A 19,277-nucleotide genomic window follows, 5' to 3' on the forward strand; every position below is an offset into this window, starting at 1 on the left:
TCTACACTCACATTTATATATCTATTACATCCATGTGTCATCCCTTATCGTTAGCTGAGGTCATGTGTCCCTGGAACATCTCTTATGCGTATAATGCGGTTGTTCATGATTTTCCTAATTATCTATATTATTCACATTGGTTTTATATGTATTGTCATATTCTAGTAACTCCAGCAGTTGTTGTCTAATGTATCCATTAGATACTACTAGATAGCTACAATGTTAGCCTAAGCGATTGCAGCATAATCCGGAGCGTTTTTTCCACCAATCAGCGACATCCATTAGCCTATACATTCCAACCCAATCACGTTACACGTTAGGTCTGAGGAAGGAGCGTAGCTCCGCAAACGCGTCGCCTACACGTCCCATTACCCGGAAGTGACCTCTTCTCACTGGCTCCCTGGTACCCAGCGTGCGTTCCAGCGGCAGGAAGCGACGGCTTTCACCGCCGAGACTGCTCATCGGACATCAACGCCGTCCAGCCTGGGTCCACACAGACTTCAGGACACTCCGGCTACATTGCCAACATGCTTTTAAATCATGTACTTTTGTGGAGTACCATCTTTTCAGTCTTGTATAATAAACTTTATGGCATTTCTGTACCACTTAGAGTGGCGCCTTGTGTTTTACATTTTACAGTACCCAGAGGATCGCTTCTTTCCTGAACAAGGCAGCCTTCTAATGTGGTTAGTACTTTATCCAATATATGGACTTATATACAGACTATATGGACATTACAGTATAATATCAATTTCCTTTTTGCGAAATTAATGTTCATTCATTCTATTACTTCTTCATTAGTATTATTATTGATATTGTTTTTATTCTAATTTTTTAAAATTGTCTTTTAAATTTACAACTGTGTTGGGCTCAGCGCTCACTTTCACCCATGGCAGTGAGGAGCAAGGCTGCAGATAGGCACCGATTAGGCGGCAGTGAGGAGCAAGGCTGCAGATGGGCACAGATCAGGCTGCACTGAAGCTGCAGATGGGCACAGATCAGGCTGCATTGAGGCTGCAGATGGACACTAATCAGGCTGCATTGATGCTCACTGACCACTATTTTGCTTCAAAAGTGGTTTATTTAAAAAAAAAAAGTTTTCCTGAAACTACCCTCTTAAATTGGGGAGCATGTTATACGCCGATAAATACGGTATACACACACACTGCAAAGTATTAGTGTCCAACTTGATGGAGGTTTAGCCTGGGGAGCCCGTGGGGATTAGCTTTGCGTCTCACTGGCTAGAGAGGTATTCCCAGATGTGACCATCCACACTAAGGTGTAGACAGGCTTTTTGCTTAGGGGCTTCAGGATTCAGATTCATCAAAGGCTCCATTCAAATCATCTGCTAGTACCTCCCTAAGGGGCTTCATTCCTCTCCCCCCCAGTTTGAGATTAGGAGTGTTTTTCGCATTGTTATTTATACCTTCTTAAAGGTATAAATAACAATGTAAACCAGCACTTATACTGTACAGTAAGTATGTGCTACTAGCAAAATTAGCTATGACTAGCAAATGTGGGCCCAATTACAAATTTCAGTGAACATTAATTCAGTACAACTGAACATTTTTGTGTGTACGTGTATATTATGTTTGATAGTCATTTTGTAGTGTAAAGGGTTTATGTAAAAAAAAAAAAAAAAAAGGAGATGTGTATCTTAAGATAAATGTAAAAAAAAAAAAAGAATAGTGACCACACAACAGTAAACCCTAAATCCAAGAGAGACGACAAAAAGGCACAGGTCATATCAAAAGTTTCTTTTAATTCAAAATACAGACCAGGGCTCAATGAAACATTATATGAAACAGTGAAATGTTTATGAGAAAAATGTTAATAGTTCAAATATGTCGTCAGAATACAAATTGGATGGCAGTATAGGTTTATGTTAGTTCTGCATTTTTACAGTTATGTCTTAACCTTCAACATACTGCTAGATACTGTAAGTCCTTAACCACTTCAGCCCCGCAAGGATTAAATGTAAGGGGGATGGGCTACCAGGGACATTACAGAGATCACTGTGCCCGATCAATGGGAACAGAAGATCTCTGACATGTCACCTGACATAACGACTTGTTTACATAGGCAGTTCCCCATTCTGCCTCTGTACACCGTGATTGCGGGTTGCCGGCAGACATGGAGTCCACCGGACCTGCCCACTATCTTCTGTGCAAACACAGACGTATCGACGTACACCTACTGCAGTTTGCCCAGGACAGCTGACCTGCCGCAGTCGAGGCCCTGGTGGGACGGGTGGAAGCTGCTCACAGGAAGGAAATTTGCGCCATCAAACAAGAGGTTCAGGCCCTAGCCACCAGACTCATGGCGGGGGAGGCTTCTTTGTCCACAATAGACCGGAGAGTGGCAGCTCTAGAGGCACTTCAAAGCTCCCATACAACAGCAACGGTGGACCTGCAGTTGCACATGGAGGAGACGGAGGACCGGAGCCAGAGGAACAACTTACGGCTCTGAGGTCTGCCAGAAGCTACGGGTCCAGCAAACCTAGCAGCCACGGTTACAGATATATTCTAGAGTGGCGGGCGAGCAACTACCGGACCGGGTAGAATTCGACCGGATCCACAGAGCCCTGGGCCCCCGGTCGACTGACCCCACCAGACCCCGAGATGTGATTTGCCGACTACATCACTACATACATAAGAACATCATAGCCAGCAAAGCCATGGGAAGCAGGGGACCTGGAATTTGAAGGCGCAAGATCCTGCCAGAACTCTCCAGGGCAACACTGCAGGGCCAGGCCCTCCTGAAGCCGCTCCTGGACCTAGCCAGGAGCCTGGATGTTACATACTACTGGGGCTTTCCCTGATCGATTACCTTGCGCGAGGACCAGCGCTCTTTCACCATTCGCTTGCCAGAGTCCCTGCCAGCCCTCTTCACTTTTCTGGCAACTGAGCAGATTGTGGTCCCATACTGGCTGGATTTTATCCTACGGTCCTATAGCCGCACGGGCCCTACCGCGCCAAACAGGGAATTCCAACCCAGACCACAAAGGAGCCGACGCCGCTCACTAGCATCATCCCCGAAGGAGACACGAGAGTCACGAGTAGCCATTCGCTGCACACAACCTGTTCTACATTAACATATACAATGTATTATCTATCCACTACATGGAACCCTCTGTGCCTAGTTTTGCCCTTTCTTTTAAATGTTTAACCTTCGGCTCTTGAATTAACGTAACTTTTGAATTTACGTAACTTTTGAATTTTATTAAACTTTTTTCTCTTCATAGTGTGCGGCCACTGCTCTCCCCGGCGCATGGCCGCCTCCCCCGCGACTTCAAAGCGGCATGACTGTCCTGGTCCCACCTTGTCACTACGTTATAATCTCTGTCGCCCACACCCTACCCGTGGAACGTGACACCATGCCAGTTACTGGCCTGCAATGGGCCTGGAGGTCTTGATCCCTGATGCAATACAGTCTCAGAAATACATCACCCCCTCATGCACCTGCCAGCATCACAGAAGACTCTTATACCTCAATGCTCTAACCGGAGCTACCCCAGCACTTTGTCTGGTCATGTGCAGCCTTAATTTTCTTGTCTATGCTCAGACACTGACATTACTCCCTAAGGTGCAAACTACACAACACTATGTAATGGGGCATCCTGTTATTTTGGTGCATATTGTGTGGTGTATGCTGATTTACTGATGAAATGGCCATGGAGGAGGAGCGCCCTAGCATCCCTTCCGGGTAATCTCCCAAGAGGGTGGTGGGGGAGTGGGCTTGCATTTGAGATGACACGGGGGCCGTGGGTGGAGACAATGGACGTATGGTCTGCTTGGCTGGGGCCTTACCACCTCGAGATTCTATTGTAAACCTACATGCTCTGCAGAATCAGCGGGACTCGTGGGGGTGGGGGCTGGCAGAGACACAGGCCCATCGGTGAGGAGACAGCTCGGTTGCGGCTGCCTCCCAGCATTCTCAAGCAAGATGATGAGATACAGAACGGCCTGAGGTTCTTGTGCATAACTTGAGGGGATCCTTGATACACCCAGAGAGTCATTAGTAGCCCAGAGTCAGAAAATACAACTAAACCTGTAGGTGGGTACTATGGCCCCCGAGCAGTTAGCTTCAGATTGCTGGAACACGCCACAAAAGATTTAACACCTAACTGTGGGGAATGAATAGACTGCCAGTTGGTGTGCAGACCTCGGGTGACACGCGGCACCTTTGGAGTAACCCCCTGGCGCAGTGTGACCCGATGATGTTATATGTTTCTCCCATTTGCTTTGTTTTTTGTATAATGTTTTGAGTTCTTCAGGTTATCATTATTTACAGTGCTTCTAATTGAATTTTAGTTCCTGTCAATGTTACTGCATTTAGGGTAACAGTGTTTTGGTATTATCCAGAGTTTGAATTGGATCTGTCATAAATCCGTTACATATCTGTTTCCTATTCCCAAAGATCACCCAGGCTAATCCTTGCAATTCCATGGTTTTAAAAGGGTTTCTTTCTGATTGATACAACCAAGCATTTGCTTTCCTGGGGACGGTCTGGAATTTTGTTTCAGCTCTTGGCTCTGGACCATCTATTGCTATAACGCAAACTTGAAAGGGGCCATGGCTGACAGGATGATTGATGACGGTGGGTGACAAAGATCAAAGGATCAACAGGCACCTAAAGATTGACATGGACAATTCTGCCCCTTTAGGCCAAAGTACAGCAGGACAGACAGTAATATAATCTGTTGAGAAGGACTGCCCCATAAATACTGTGATTCGTCAAAAGTCTAGATAGGATGGCAATGGGGTTGGGTTTGAATGGTGTATGATCGAAGTATAAAAGACTGAGCAAGGAAGAGAAATAGTCCCTTTCCCTTTGGATCATGGCTTGGGCCTAAGCCTCATGGCTCTGGCCCTCTCCAACATCTGAGCATAGCTGATGATACAAAGCCTTGTGGAGAGCCTTGTGATAAGTATCCTTGATGTTCTTGTATTATATGTTCTGATTGCAAGCTTTGTAATATCCCCCTTAGCCCTTTACGACATAGCAATGGATTCCATAAAAGTGGTGTCATTAAATGCAAAAGGTCTGAATTTACCTGAGAAAAGATGCATGCTATTAAACGATTTAAGGAGTTCTCACACTGATGTTGCCTTCATACAGGAAACTCATTTTAATAATGATAAAAACTCTCAAAAACAGATACTTCCCCTTGACATCACTCCACTAACCACACAGCCAAGACTAAGGGGTAGCCATACTGCTGTCCAGTAAACAGCCATGGCAATGCCAAGCTGTTATCAAAGACCCTGACGGATGCTTTGAGTTCCTCAAGGGACTTATAGGTGAAGTGCAAATTACCTTAGCAATGCTATATACCCCTAATGACCACCAGGACACTTTTATCAAACACACCCTAGAGAGAAATCTGGAGTTCAGAGGGCCAACTGATTCTAGGTGGGGACTTTAATGTGCCCGATTCCCTCAGTGTATACCTCCTCCGGTCACTCCTCTGTCCCCCCACCTTCCAGAAAACGAATAGCTAACTCCCTACACAAAACTCAGCTGATTGATGTGTGGTGCTTACAACATTTAGGAGAGCGAGACTATGTTCTACTCCTCCCCACACAAGATCTACATCAGGATAGACTATTTGATTACTCATGGCCAGCTACATTTAATGTCCAATTCTACAATCGGTCACATTATGTGGTCGGACCATGGTCCTATCTCCCTCATATACGCACTCTCCGGAACGTCTTCCACTAGATCCCATTATTGGCGTCTCAATGAGAGTCTGCTGCAAATCCCAGAGGTGTTAGCAGATGTGTCAAGGGAGTTGACTCTGTACTTCCAGGAGAATGACTGCGAACCAGGTACCCTCTGGGAGGCTCATAAAACAGTCCTCAGGGGGATACTCATTAAACACGGCGCGTGTATTAAAAAGGAATGGGACGAACAACTTATTTGTCTCCTTTCCAAATTAGCCTTAGCGGAGTCCCGCCATAAACACGCCTCCTCTCACACGAAGTTGTCTTCGGAAAAAAGACGTATGAGTGCTGCCAGCATTGCTGCAGAGGTTGAAGGGGTCAGTGCTCAGACCATACACCGCACACTGCATCATATTGATCTGCATTTAAACACATGGCAAGTTTTTATTCAAAATTATGGTTCTGAGTAGCAGCGGTATTAAGGTGGTTGTAAAGGCAGAAGGTATTTTATCTGAATGCATTCAGATAAAACACCTTCTGTGTGCAGAAGCCCCCCTCAGCCCCCCTAATACTTACCTGATCCCCATCTCGATCCAATGATGTGCACGAGTGCCTTGGCCGTCAGGGACTCTCTCTCCTGATTGGCTGAGACACAACTTATTACACCCTACCAATCATTAGATGTGGTGACTGCACTAGTTTTCTTTTCTTAGGCTTTTTTTCCCTCTGGTTTTAACCTGGTGATCTGGCTAGTGACACGCCTCCTGTATTAGGCCTCATGCACACTGGAAGTTTTTGGACATTTTTACAGCAGCTGCTTTTGGCTTCAGACATTTTTTTCTACAGTCAATAAACTCCCCATCATGTTATCCAATGCGTCCATGCACACATAGGCCGTTATCAGCAGTTTTTGGCTGGGGCTTTTTTTGGCTTAAAAAAACCCCCGAACTAGTGGGTTCTGAGAGGAGTTTTTCAGATGTTTTCAGCTGTAAAAACAATCTAATTTCAAAGAACGCTGATAAACGCGGCTCGCCAGCGGTTGACAATTTTGATCCTTTGGGAAGAAAAAAAAAAAAAAAAAAAAACGCTAAAAAAGCGAATGCAGTAAAACCCTAAAAAACGTTGAAAAACTCACTGCAAAGCTACTGGCCTTTAAAGTTATTTTAACTCCCAGTGTGCATGAGGCCTTAGAGTACCCCCACTTTGGATGAATGAGCACAGGGGGCACCTTTGGACAGCAGTATTGTCAGTCTAGGGGGAGGGGAGTGTTAGATATACTAGCAGATTTAAGTACAGTAACAAATTGAAGCCAAACTCTAAGACTTTATAAGGAGTTAGGCTCCATGCACACTGAAGCTCAAAAACGTTAGTTTTTGGGAGTTTGGGCATTTTTTTTTTTTTTTTTTTTTTTAACAGTCCATAAACTCACCTCTATGTTATCCTGTGTCCATGCACACATTGACATTTTTGGATGTTTATCAGCAGTGGAGCTTAAGGGCTGTTGTCTGAACGCCCTAAAATGACATTCAGGAGCTGCTGTTTTTCTGACCACAAAAAAAAGTTTAAAACGTTAAACGTGCATAAACGCTGATAAACACTCAAAAACATGGCTTACAAGCTTTTAACGTTTTTGATCCATTGAAAATAAATAAATGCTAATAAACGCTATTGCACAAACGTTAAAAAGCGTTGAAAGACTCTGACGTTTTTATAACGTTATTTTAACGTCCAGTGTGCATGAAGCCTTACAGGAACAGTTTTTTTTACCCCCATTTGGGATAAAGGTTTTACATAAATAAAAGCTAGTAGTGCACCAAAATAAAAATTCCGATGCCATAACCAAATATTCAGGATGCACTTGGCTGAAACTGAAATTGATAGATAGAGATATAGATATATTTGATATAATTTCTGGATGGCCAGAAGTCAGTGAAGGATATTGGGGCAAAAAGCCATAACAATAACCTAAGCCCCCCCATTTGCGATTTTTGCACTTTTTTTGTGCGATTGCAGCCCACAGAGGGAATCACGCTTACGGCACCATTCGTTATTAATGGCACCCCAAACATGGCGAGTATGTCGCATTGTTTCGCATGCAAAAAAAAAAATTGTAACAAACTCTTTTGCGGTGTTTAAGACAGCCCATTGAATTGAATGGGCTGTACTATGTGCAAAGTTTGACAACGCACTACATACTGAGCACATCGCTCAAATGTGGACAGGAACAATAAAATAACATTGAAAACTAAGTTATAGCACAAAACGAATTCTGCAAGCATGCTTAGGTGACAAGGGCTAAGGCTGCATTCACACTTTAGCATATCATGAATGCACGCAAAATTGCACATTTATGAAAACCCCTGTCGCACTTGTAACACCTTTCATTGATGTTGGCACCCCTAACGTGGCAAAAGAAAAAACAAAAAAAAAAAAAAAGACACACTTTGTAGCATAGTTATAAAACGCACCAAGAGCAACAAGATGTATGAGCTACTTTGCAGTGCGTATGGCAGCCCATTGAAATAAATGCTTGCCCTATGCATGTGGCGAGATTTTGCATGCATTCATCAAATAAACAGCCTAAGGCTAGGTTCACACATATGCGGGTCAAGAACTGATACATAAACACACCAGTTCCCTAACCGCAGACAAACTGCACTGCTCTTTAGCAGACGTGCAGGAGTGCCATTAATTATTATTGGCACTGACAAGCACCTAAAAACACAGCGTATAGCGTATGCGGCGGTTTCATGTGGCTGCCCTGCGGGTGCGTTTTTGAAAAAGGGTTGGGGACTCTTTCCCCGCATTTCCCACAGGCCTTTCTATTGAATGAGCTGCTGTGCCTGCGCAAACGCACAAAACGCAGGAGGTATGAACCTAGCCTAAGCCCCTGTTCACACTAGAACATTTTCTCCTGCATTTGCCGTCACGCTGCACTGCATGACAATGGAAATCACATTATTCTCTATGGTGCCCATTCACATCAATGCGTTTATTAGAAAAGGTGCAGGTGCTTCTTTAGTGCAGTTGCAGCATGTTTTTGGCCCTATAGACTTCAATGGGAATGCAAGTAAACTGCATGCACATGCAGTTTTAGTGCATTTTTGCAGAGTTATGTGTACAAGGGCCCATTCACACCACATATAGTGCAGTTCTTTTTTTTCTGCATCAAAAAATGCATGGAAAGTAGATTATATGGGTTCCAATGGCATAGATCACACCAATGCAGCGCGTTCCAGTAAAGAAAAAAAGAAAAGTACACAGAACAGTACTGAATGTGGTACAATGAAATAAAAAAAAAAAAAAAAACACACTAGACCTCAGTACAGTGAGAAAAAAAAACAGGAAAAAAACATCTACAATGCATACAGAAACGTGTGAAACATGCACATGCAAAAAACACATCTGGAGGAAGCTTTTGTGGTTTTGACGGGGACTTAAATCCAGCCTCCTCCTACAGAAAAAAAAAAAAAAGCGTTAGCATGAAAAATGTGTAAAAAGCGCACAATGTCGCACTACAAAAACATAGCTTCCAACTGTCCCTGATTTTGAGGGACTGTCCCTGATTTGGAGCAATGTCCCTCTGTCCTCCTCATTTTGGTCTGATCTATAGAGTTGTATATAAAATGCACCTTTTATCTTTCAAAAAGCGTTTCCCAGTGCTAAACCTTTCATCCCAATTCTAGATTGCCGCTTTTGTAAATTTTAAAAGCCAATATTAAGGAATAGCAGTGGTAAAAAAAAGCTCTTGTGGATTTGATACACTTTTTTTGGTTAATTCTCCTTTAAAGGGGTGTGGCAGGAGTGTGTCCTATGCCTTACTAGTAGGTGTCCCTCATTCCCATCTCAAAATGTTGGGAGGTATGCAAAAATGCACTGGTTCACAATAAAATACATGCATTCCCATTGTGACAGCCCTTTGATTTGAATAGGCTGCCAAAGGCATGGGAGAATGCAAAAAGAAGCACAAGCAAAACTTTTTCAAATAGCTGTTTTCTACAGCTGTTGCCATGCGACCGTGCATGCTGCAGCTGATGCGTTTTGGGAGCCATTACAAAGGAATGGTACCGCGTGTCTCTAAAGGGCACTAGTGATGCAGGAAACATGCACAGACCGTGCCTTTTCCACAACGCATCACAGTGTGAACTGGCCCATCACCATTTAGCAAGCTGTGCAGTGTCACATATAGGAAGGCAGGAGGAGAGAGGGGATCACTGACAAAAAGACACTTTTATAAGTGCACAAAAGTGAGGTGCCCAGCTATCATCAGACCGGATGTAAAGTATACCAGTGACATGACAGAGGAAGAAATCCCTGACCTGGAACACGCCTGCAGAAACAGCTCTGACCGACAACACGCCACATAACTGAACTCTAAGGACTCCACCGCTCTTGTCGCACAGGAAACCACCACCATTTCCTGTCGCGGCCTTCTGATGCACTTCCTATGACAGGTAGCTACAGAGACACCATCTTGGTATCTGGTTGCCATGAGTGGAGCGGCTGTTCAAGGTGACAGTTGTGGTGCGTTCACTTCAGGCGCCCAATAGGAGCCTCTATTAGGGTGGTGGGTGGAGATTTCGTGAAATGTTTCTCATCGCCCATAGGCTTTGAGGAGAAGTGACGGGAATCTATTTACTACGATGTCGTCAGAACGAGTTTGAAGGAAAGCAGACATTTCCGCACACAATACTTCCTGACGAGTCACGCGCCTTCTCCTAGAGAACCAGAGCGGCCGTATTTCCTGTTCCAGGGGTGTCAGAAGTACTTGGTGATTGGTTGGTTTGCTAGCCACGCCCACCTTGCCCCAGCGCTGCCATTTCTAGTTCTTTCCAGGGAGTCGGTGGTGTTGTGCTCGTGTGTGCGTAAGCCATGGACCCGCGAAAAATACACGACTTGCGAGAGTTTGTCAATCTGTGTAAGAGCAACCCTGCTATCCTGCATCGGCCGCAGCTGAAGTTCTTCACAGAATGGCTTCTAAGGTGACTAGACATTTCTATGCATTTTCCCCAATAGCGACGGTTCTCAGCTAATCGCACATTTTCTTGCATTTGCAAACAGTTTCAGGAAGTTGGATTAAAGTAGAACTAAAGGCAAAACTTGAATTTCATTTTGGATAGAATAAGGGAGGGTTCTAAGCACTGGCAGTTTTTTCTTTATTGCCATCTGTGGCCTTTTGTGGAGATTCCCCTTCACTTCCTGTCTCGTAGCCAAAACAGGAAGTCAGAGGAAATCCCTCCAAAGCAAGATAATGCCTGATTGTCATCAGAACTAGTGCCCCCATTGTAATATGGGGTGTCAGCGCTCAGGGCAAGGCAAGTAATTTGCACCCCATAACCCATTGACTTTTAGTACTCCCTGAGTCCGGTAAGAACAGCCAGGCGGCGAGGACGGACAGCGAGCTGTGTGCGGCGAGGACAGCCAGCGAGTGGGCCATGTGCAGTGAGTGTGAGGGCTGAAGGAGCATGGAGGAACTCCTGTAGTGATGAAGGTAGCCCTTTCCCCATCAGCCACTTACCCCATGGCTGGAATCAGAAGACTCCTTGGCTGCCATCTCAGCTTCGGCTTGAGCAGCCACCTGTGAGTGTGTAGTAGAGTTCAGCCACACCCCCACCCACCACCTCCTCGGGCCCGCTGCACAGGGAGATACTGCACAGCTGACAGAGAGTCCCTGCCGGCTGCAAACCTCAGGATGCTGGGTTTGGGACACTAAAGGGACACTGCAGCTGGGGGAGAAACTAACATGCAGACTTTGCCAGCAATGTGACACAGATGGTTGCAGATATGGGGGCTAACCCAAGCACCCCCTGGCACTGTTCATGGATTAGAGTGTGCCCAGGCACACCCCCCACACATGCCTATGGTGAGCCTACTCTCTCAATCCAGTGTGAGCCTGCTCTATGTCATCCAGTGTAACTCACACTGGTTGACAAAGTGCGGGCTCATGCTGGGTGACACTGTGTGTGCCTGCTCTGATATCCTCTGCCTCTAAATGTTGCGCCAGGGGCGACCGCACCGCCTGACCCCTTCCACCCCCACTGCCCCATTGGAAGATTTCCCCTCTTGTTCTGGGGACAACCCAAAATTTGTGACTTTCTTTTACTTTCATTTTTAATTATAACGGTAAACATGACATATAAAGAAGAGGAATCGTCTTCCCAATGGGTGCACTGACAGCAATAAAAACTAACAAAGGTTCTAGTCCTCTCACATTAATGTTCCAATAAAGTTGGGCACTCATAGGTGGCACTGAAAGGCTGCACTGATTGGCATCACTGACTAGGAGGCACTGGCAGGTATTGCTGGTTGGCACTGATTGGCATCATGTGTGGGCACACATTGCCACCCATGGCCACCAGACATGCCATACCTGGTGGTTATCAGTGGTGGTCCTGGTGACATCCCTGGGGGGGCTGCGCTGATAAAACAATCAGCGCAGACCCCCCCGTCAGAGGAGCAGCCAATTGGCTCTACTAGCGTCTGTCAGACGCGAGTGAGGAAAAGCCGATAAACGGCTTTTTCTGTTTACTTCGTGATCAGCTGTGATTGGACACAGCTGATCACGTGGTAAAGAGTCTCTGCCAGAGACTCTTTACCTAGATCGGAGTTGCGGTGTGTCAGATTGACACGCCACAACAACGATCGACGTGATGCGCGCCGCGGCTTGCTATCCTGACCACGTCCTATGACGTCCGGTCAGGATAACACAGCCACTTTGCCGATGTCATTTTGCTATATGGCGGGCGGCAAGTGGTAAATGTAACCATATTGCTACACTTAGAGGTGCCTCTCTTCTCTTTTATACTCTGTAGCTCCTGCTGGATTTTGCTTCTAATCCCCTTGTGGAGGCTGCAATTTGTGGATGGACATTTTATGGTTACACAACCAATCACATTGCTGTAATCTATTTTTTTTTTTTTTTTTTTTTTTTAATATGGGCTATAGAATGAAGGATTTATGAATAAATGGTTGTGGAATGAATCATCTGAGTTTCCATTATTGCTTATGGGGAAATTCACTTTTGATATGAGTGCTTTGGATTACAAGCACGTTTCCGGAACCAATTATGCTCACAACACTATAGATGGCAGCAACACATCTCAAAAAAGTTAGGACAGGGCCATGTTTCCCACGGTGTAGCATCCCCTCTTCTTTTAACAACACTCTTTAAATGTCTGGGAACTGAGGAGTTTTAGGAGAGTAATGAATGGTGTCCCATTCTTGTCTTAACATAAGATTCTAGCTGCTCAACAGGCTTGGGTCTTGTTTGTCGTATTTTTTGTTGCAAGATGCGCCAAAGATTTTTTAATTGGTGAAAGATCTGGACTGCAGACAGGCCAGTTAAGCACCTGGACTCTTCTACTACAAAGTAATCTTGTTGTCATAGATGCAGTTTAACATTGTCCTGCTGAAATGAGCAAGGCCTTCCCTGAAAAGGATGCTCTCTGGATGAGAGCATATGCTACACAAACCCTGGATATACAATATCTTTCAACATTGATAGTGCGTATGGCAAGGCACCAGCAGAAATGTGGGCTTTTGAACTGTGCCCTGATAACAAACTGGAGGGTCCTGCTCCTCTTTAGTCCAGAGGACGTGGCACCCACAGTTAACAAGAAGAATGTCAGAATTCGATTTGTCTGACCATAAAACAGTTTAACAGTTTGCAACAGACCATTTTAAATGAGCTTTGGCCCAGAGAAAATGGCCATGTTTCTGGATTATATTCAGATACGACTGCTTCTTTGCGTGATAGCTTTTACCTTGCATTTTCCAATGTCACATTGAACTGTATTCAGACAGTGATTTTTGGAAGTATTTCTGAGCCAGTGCAGTGATGTCCATCAAAGAATCATACCTGGTTTTTAATACAGTGCCGTCTGAGGGCCTGAAGATCATGGGCATCCTGTATTGCATTTCAGCCTTGTCCCTTGCGCACAGAGGATTTTCCAGATTCACAGAATCTTTTGATTTGATGTTGTTTTGTAATTTTATGTTTAACGTTTTTCTGAAATTGTTGGACAATTTTTAGATGCAGCTTTTCAACAATTGGTAAACCTCTGCCCAGCTTTACTCCTGAAACACTGACTCTCATATTTTCTTCCAGCTCTTGTTTGTTAGTACCACTGATTTTTTTCCAGCTTTTTGTTGTCAAGTTTGACCCTTTTTGAGACATGTTGCTGCCATCAATTTCAAAATTACCTTATTTTTTTAATAAAATGGTAAATTCTATTTTCTATTGTGAAGAAAATATGGGTTTATGAGGTTTGCAAATCATTTCATTCTGTTTTTATGTAGATTTTTCACAGCGTCTCTACCTCTTTGTAATTGGGGTTGTATATTAAAAACCGCATTTAAAAAAACACCTACGTTAACCGCTTGCCAACGTACCTGGTACATCATTGTTCTTCAAGTGGTTGTGCCGGGAGGATGCCTAACTAGCTACTCGATTAATATTACATTATCCCACTGGGAGACCCAGGCTCAATTGGAGCCCCCAAACAAAGTCGGGATCTTGATGATGTGACATCACTTCCGCTTTACTCAGATGTTATCTGCACCATTTTCAAAAAATCAAAGGCATTCAAAAACACAGATTTTGTTTTTTTTTAATGCTTTTAAGTGCAGAGGAAGGATTTGTAGTCTTATTGACCCCAGATCCCTCCATACCTATTACATGCCTATTGCTGCCAAAAGGGTGTTTACATTCCTTGACAGCAATAAAAGTGATGAAAAAAAAAAGTTTAAAGCAACAGTGTAAAAATAATATAAATGAATAATTAAAAATGAAAGTCCCCCGCACGCACGCAAACAGTGATCATCCCACACGTGAGGTATCCCCACAAATGTCAAATCATAGGCAGTAATTATAATACCAGATTTCTGTAGATCTAAAGTGGTAACCTGTAAAGGCTTTTAAAGTGCTGCCTATGGATAGTAAAATTTAAAGTGGAGTTCCACCCAAAAATGGAACTTCCACTTTTTGGATTCCTCCCTCCCTCCGGTGTCACATTTGGCACCTTTCAGGGGGGAGGTGGGAGCAGATACCTGGGGTAGTTTGTAGTTGTAGGACTTGTAGTTTGCAACAGCTGGAGCTCTGCTAATTGTATATTCCTGCTCTAGGGCCTCTGCTTTCACAACAATATATTTATGTTTGCGGGTTAACTTCTAAGAAATTTTCTAGCAAGAAAAACTGATTGTTACATGTGAATAAAACGTGCCAGAAAAAGCCAGGTCTTCAAATAGTTAAAAGGAAGTGGGGGTGTGACAAAAATTGTCATTGAGAAGGTGAAGTTCCTCTTTGAGAGAGTACTGCAGTAGGTGCTCTTTATGTAGACATCAGGGTCTCTGATGCCTCTAGTCCATACTGATTGGGCAGAGAGTCGCTTACTTCACAGTGTTCCAAATATACAGAGTCTGTGAAGTGTTTGACCCTTGTCAAGGGTGTGTCTGTTAGTGAATATCTGGCGTAGCCCTTTTGTTTTGCCCAGATATTTTTTTTTTTTTTTTTAAACAAAGCTTAATGCTCCATTCACACCAATGCGTTTTTTCATGCTTTTTGCAGAAATGCAGGACTTTTTTTTTTTTTTTCAATAGATTTCAATGGAGAAGCTGCAGAAAAGCACGTAGTGCATTTTACCGTGATTTTTGCCACGTTTTGCTTTAAAGCGGGGGTCCACCTATCTATCGTTTTTTTTTTTTTTGAATTCATTCACAAACTTTTCTTCTCAGCATTACATACTCACATATTGTGTGTAATATGTCCGCCTGTGTCAGATTTCGTCGGAAAGAATAACTTATATTATTCACTGCAGGTGGTTTCCATCTTCATTGTGGGCATTTGAAGCCCACAAGCATTTATTTCCTGGATGTGGTGAATGCTGTGCTCCCAGCATTTACCGCTCGTTCCCGCACATGCTCAGTGGCATCCTGGGAAGCCTGAGACTAGCTCCCAGGAGTCTGGGAGAGGCTAGAAACACGCCTACTCCCACGGGAGGAGAACCAGGAAGTGCAAAGAAGAATAGAAAAATAAAAGGTAATTACGGCAATTTAAATTTTTTTAAATGGCATGTCAGCATCTAGGCAAGGAAGAGAATACATACAGATATTGTTCAAAATTTGGGTGGAACTCCGCTTTAAGTCTGCCCAACAACAAATCTTTATTAAAAAAAAAAAAAAATGAAAATCAAGGTTAAAATCACTGTAAAGGGCAGAAAGCACAGCAAAAAGCACTGCAGAAACGCTCAAAAGAAACATGTGCCTTAATGCACAAAATATAAGTGGATGCTAACATATTTAGGTAATAACACCAGGGGTAGTTGAGCCAGGGAATATCTGATTGCTTCCTGGGGATCAGGAAGGAATTGCATAATAACACTTTATTGGGGGGTCTTTTGCCTTTTCAGGACAGAGAATGGTGATACGGATGAATTGGCTTGCACAAATCTGCACCACTGCCCAGATCGCTTCTATACAAAGGCAAGCCAAACAATTCGCTGTGCAGCCCTATTTCTGTCCTGAAAATGCTAGTTGCCTGACTTTTAGATCAGTGGTTTCTAAGTAAATGACCCAAAATCCGCATGCAGCGAGCCCGACATATAAAAATCATGAAATCAAATGTCACTTCTACAGGTTGCCATACTGTAAAGAAGTTCTGTGCAATGTATGGTGTACAGAACTCAGCAAAAAATGCCATTTTCCCCCCTCACCTTCCAGGACAGCTACTCGAAAGATGATTGGCTCGCCCTCTACAGGGAACACAAATCAGATACAATTTAAAAGGCCCCTCCTTTTCCTCTGACCCTAAGTTGTTTTTGTGTTTCCAGACCCTCCAGGAGCACCGACACGTTTTTTGTTTTCTTAAGGTCTGGTAACTGTGGTTGGTGGACCCCCCTTCTCTGGTTTCAACCAGGACTAGTTGTGGCCAAGTCCTGGATAATAGTCTGTACCAGAAGGGTTCCCTATTTCTAAGGGTTACTTGCCTATGTGAGTGGTGGCAACTCCCTTCCTTTTTTCCCCAGCGCTGTTGTGTGGAACTGTGTCCTCCTAAATGCTTCTTTTCGGTGTACCAAGATGGCGTCAGGAGGACTTCTGGTGACACGGCAAGATGGAACCGGAAGTCACATGACGCACTTCCGGACGCCGAGTTTTTTAAAGGAGCATGGCGTGGAGACACTGAGGACATGCTGCAGGGGTATAGTGTGCTAAAAACGCCATTCTAAGTGCAGTTTTTCAGTACAGCAGCAGTCTTCACTACAGCCGTTCTCCGCTTGCTTCATGGAGCTTGAGGACAGGTCTGAGGATGGAGCATCCGCTCGTATTGAACCAGCGGCAGCATCCGGGTCCCATACTGCCCCCAAGGTAAGCCCTTGTCTGTGGATAGTCTACAGCAAGGGACTTTTTTGTATGGAACCTTTTTTTATTTATGGTCCTTGTTTCTGCTTTTTTTCTAGGCCAAACCGGTGAAGAAGAAATGTTGGACTGTAGGGCCAGGCTTTCTGATAGTCATAAAAAGCTATTTTGTGAGAATTGTATTCTACCCAGAGCTAGTTCAGAGTCTTCCTCTTTTAAGGAGTTAATGACTTCTATGAAGGAGGTAGTGGACTCCTTTCAGTCACTTAATGACAGGGTTACTAGTCTAGGCTCTTCCTCAGCTAGACCCATAGCCCAAGACCCTTCTAACTCTGCCAGGTCCCTTCCCTTGTTAGTATCTGAGACTATTAGTTCATGTGATACCTCTGATCTGGAAGAAGGTGAGAATCCAGTTTCTTCATCTGATGAAAAGTCTGCATCAGAGGAGGATACAGGTAGCTCATCTAAGTATCTTTTTCCAGTCGAGGATATTGATGAACTACTAAAAGCAATATATACATCAGAGCAGATTGAGATGCCACAACAAGCCCAATCTGTACAGGATAAAAGGTATAGGGGCCTACAGGGACGGAAATCAAAAACTTTTCCAGTACACCAGTCTCTTAGGGACATGATTTTGTCAGAATGGAAAGAACCTGAAAAAAGGTTGTTCCAATCCAGGGGACACAAAAGAAGATTCCCTTTTCAGTCTGAATTTGAGGAGGTTTTCTTTAAGTGTCCTAGATTAGATGCTCCTATGTCGCAGGTGTCCAAAAGATCAGATCTTTCTTTTGAAGATTCTGGGGTCCTTAACCGGTTCCCGCCTGGCGCATGCCGATGTACGTCGGCAGAATGGCACGGCTGGGCGAATGGGCGTACCTGTAAGTCCATTTGAATTCCCCGCCATGCCATTGCGTGCGTGCTGCGCGCCGGCCGGGAGCTCCGTGAGCCGGGTCGCGGGTCCCGCGGACTCGATCGCAGCGGGATACCCGCGATCGCCTCACGGAGTGGACGAACGGGGAGATGCCGTTGTAAACAGCATCTCCCTGTTCTGCCTAGTGACAAGTGTAACTCGATCTCTGCTCCCTGTCATCGGAGCAGAGATCAGTGATGTCACACACAGAGCCCATCCCCCTACAGTTAGTAATCACTCCCCTAGGACACACTTAACCCCTCCCCGCCCCCTAGTGGTTAACCCCTTCACTGCCAGTGTCATTTACACAGTAATCAGTGCATTTTTAATCGCACTGATCGCTGTATAAATGACAATGGTCCCAAAAATGTGTCAAAAATGTCCGACATGTCCACCATAACGTCGCAGTCACAATAAAAATCGCTGATTGCCGCCATTACTAATAAAAAAAAATAATAATTAATAAAAATGCCATAAAACTATCCCCTATTTAGTAAACGCTATAACGTTTGCGCAAACCAATTAATAAACGCTTATTGCGATATTTTTGGTAAAAAAAAAAAAAAAAAATGTAGAAGAATACAATCGGCCTAAAATGAGGGGGAAAAAATTTTTTATATATTTTTGGGGGATATTTATTATAGCAAAATGTAAAAAATAATGCGTTTTTTTTCAAAATTGTCGCTCTTATTTTGTTTATAGCGCAAAAAATAAAAATCGCAGAGGCGATCAAATACCACCAAAAGAAAGCTCTATTTGTGGGAAAAAAGGATGTCGATTTTGTTTGGGAGCCACGTCGCACGACCTCGCAATTGTCAGTTAAAGCGACGCAGTGCCGAATCGCAAAAAACGCTCTGGTCGGGAAGGGGGTAAAATCTTCCGGGGCTGAAGCGGTTAAAGATCAAATGGATAGAAAGGCTGACTCATTGCTACATAAGGCCTGAGATGCTTCAGCTTTTTCCTTAGGCCCGACAGTAGCATCCACCTGTGTGGCTAGAAACTTAGACCTATGGGTTCAGCGTCTGGATGATCTTCTTGCATCTGACACCCCCAAAGAGATTAGGGAATCCCTTCCACTCATTGCCTAATCAGTCACCTTCTTAGCTGATGCAGCAGCAGCAGATTCAGTGAAATCCGCAGCCAGAGCTTCTGCTCTCATTAATTCAGCTAGGCGAGCTATCTGGCTTAAATCTTGGGAAGGTGACCTTACTTCCAAGAATAAGCTCTGTGGCATTCCCTTTGAAGGCAAACTCTTATTCGGTTTTTCCTTAGAAGAGGTCTTAGCTCGTTCCTCTGAGAAAAGTAAACGATTCCCCTTTTCCCAAAGGAATAAGCCCCAGGAT

General features: G+C 44.2%; 2 protein-coding genes across 5 annotated transcripts in view; one reads left to right on the top strand and one right to left on the bottom strand.

Moving 5' to 3' along the window:
* Positions 1-10,135, bottom strand: part of XPNPEP3 (X-prolyl aminopeptidase 3) — a 349,111-nt gene extending 338,976 nt beyond the window's left edge. For 2 of the 3 annotated variants that reach the window (XM_073592755.1, XM_073592757.1), the window contains exon 1: positions 9,989-10,126. In XM_073592755.1, coding sequence (XP_073448856.1) covers positions 9,989-10,034 — 46 coding nt within the window. In that variant the 5' untranslated portion in view covers positions 10,035-10,126. Of the gene's footprint in view, positions 1-9,988 lie in introns of all 3 variants that reach the window. The other variant, XM_073592756.1, reaches the window with a different exon arrangement.
* A 167-nt stretch (positions 10,136-10,302) lies between these two features.
* The window catches only part of ST13 (ST13 Hsp70 interacting protein), a 288,022-nt gene continuing 279,047 nt past the window's right edge, over positions 10,303-19,277 (top strand). The window contains exon 1 of one of the 2 annotated variants that reach the window (XM_073592758.1): positions 10,303-10,651. In XM_073592758.1, the coding sequence (XP_073448859.1) occupies positions 10,542-10,651 (110 nt within the window). In that variant the 5' untranslated portion in view covers positions 10,303-10,541. The remainder of the gene's footprint in view (positions 10,652-19,277) is intronic. The other variant, XM_073592759.1, reaches the window with a different exon arrangement.

Source organism: Aquarana catesbeiana, linkage group LG07 (genome assembly GCF_042186555.1).
Source record: "Aquarana catesbeiana isolate 2022-GZ linkage group LG07, ASM4218655v1, whole genome shotgun sequence".
Taxonomy (NCBI): domain Eukaryota; kingdom Metazoa; phylum Chordata; class Amphibia; order Anura; family Ranidae; genus Aquarana; species Aquarana catesbeiana.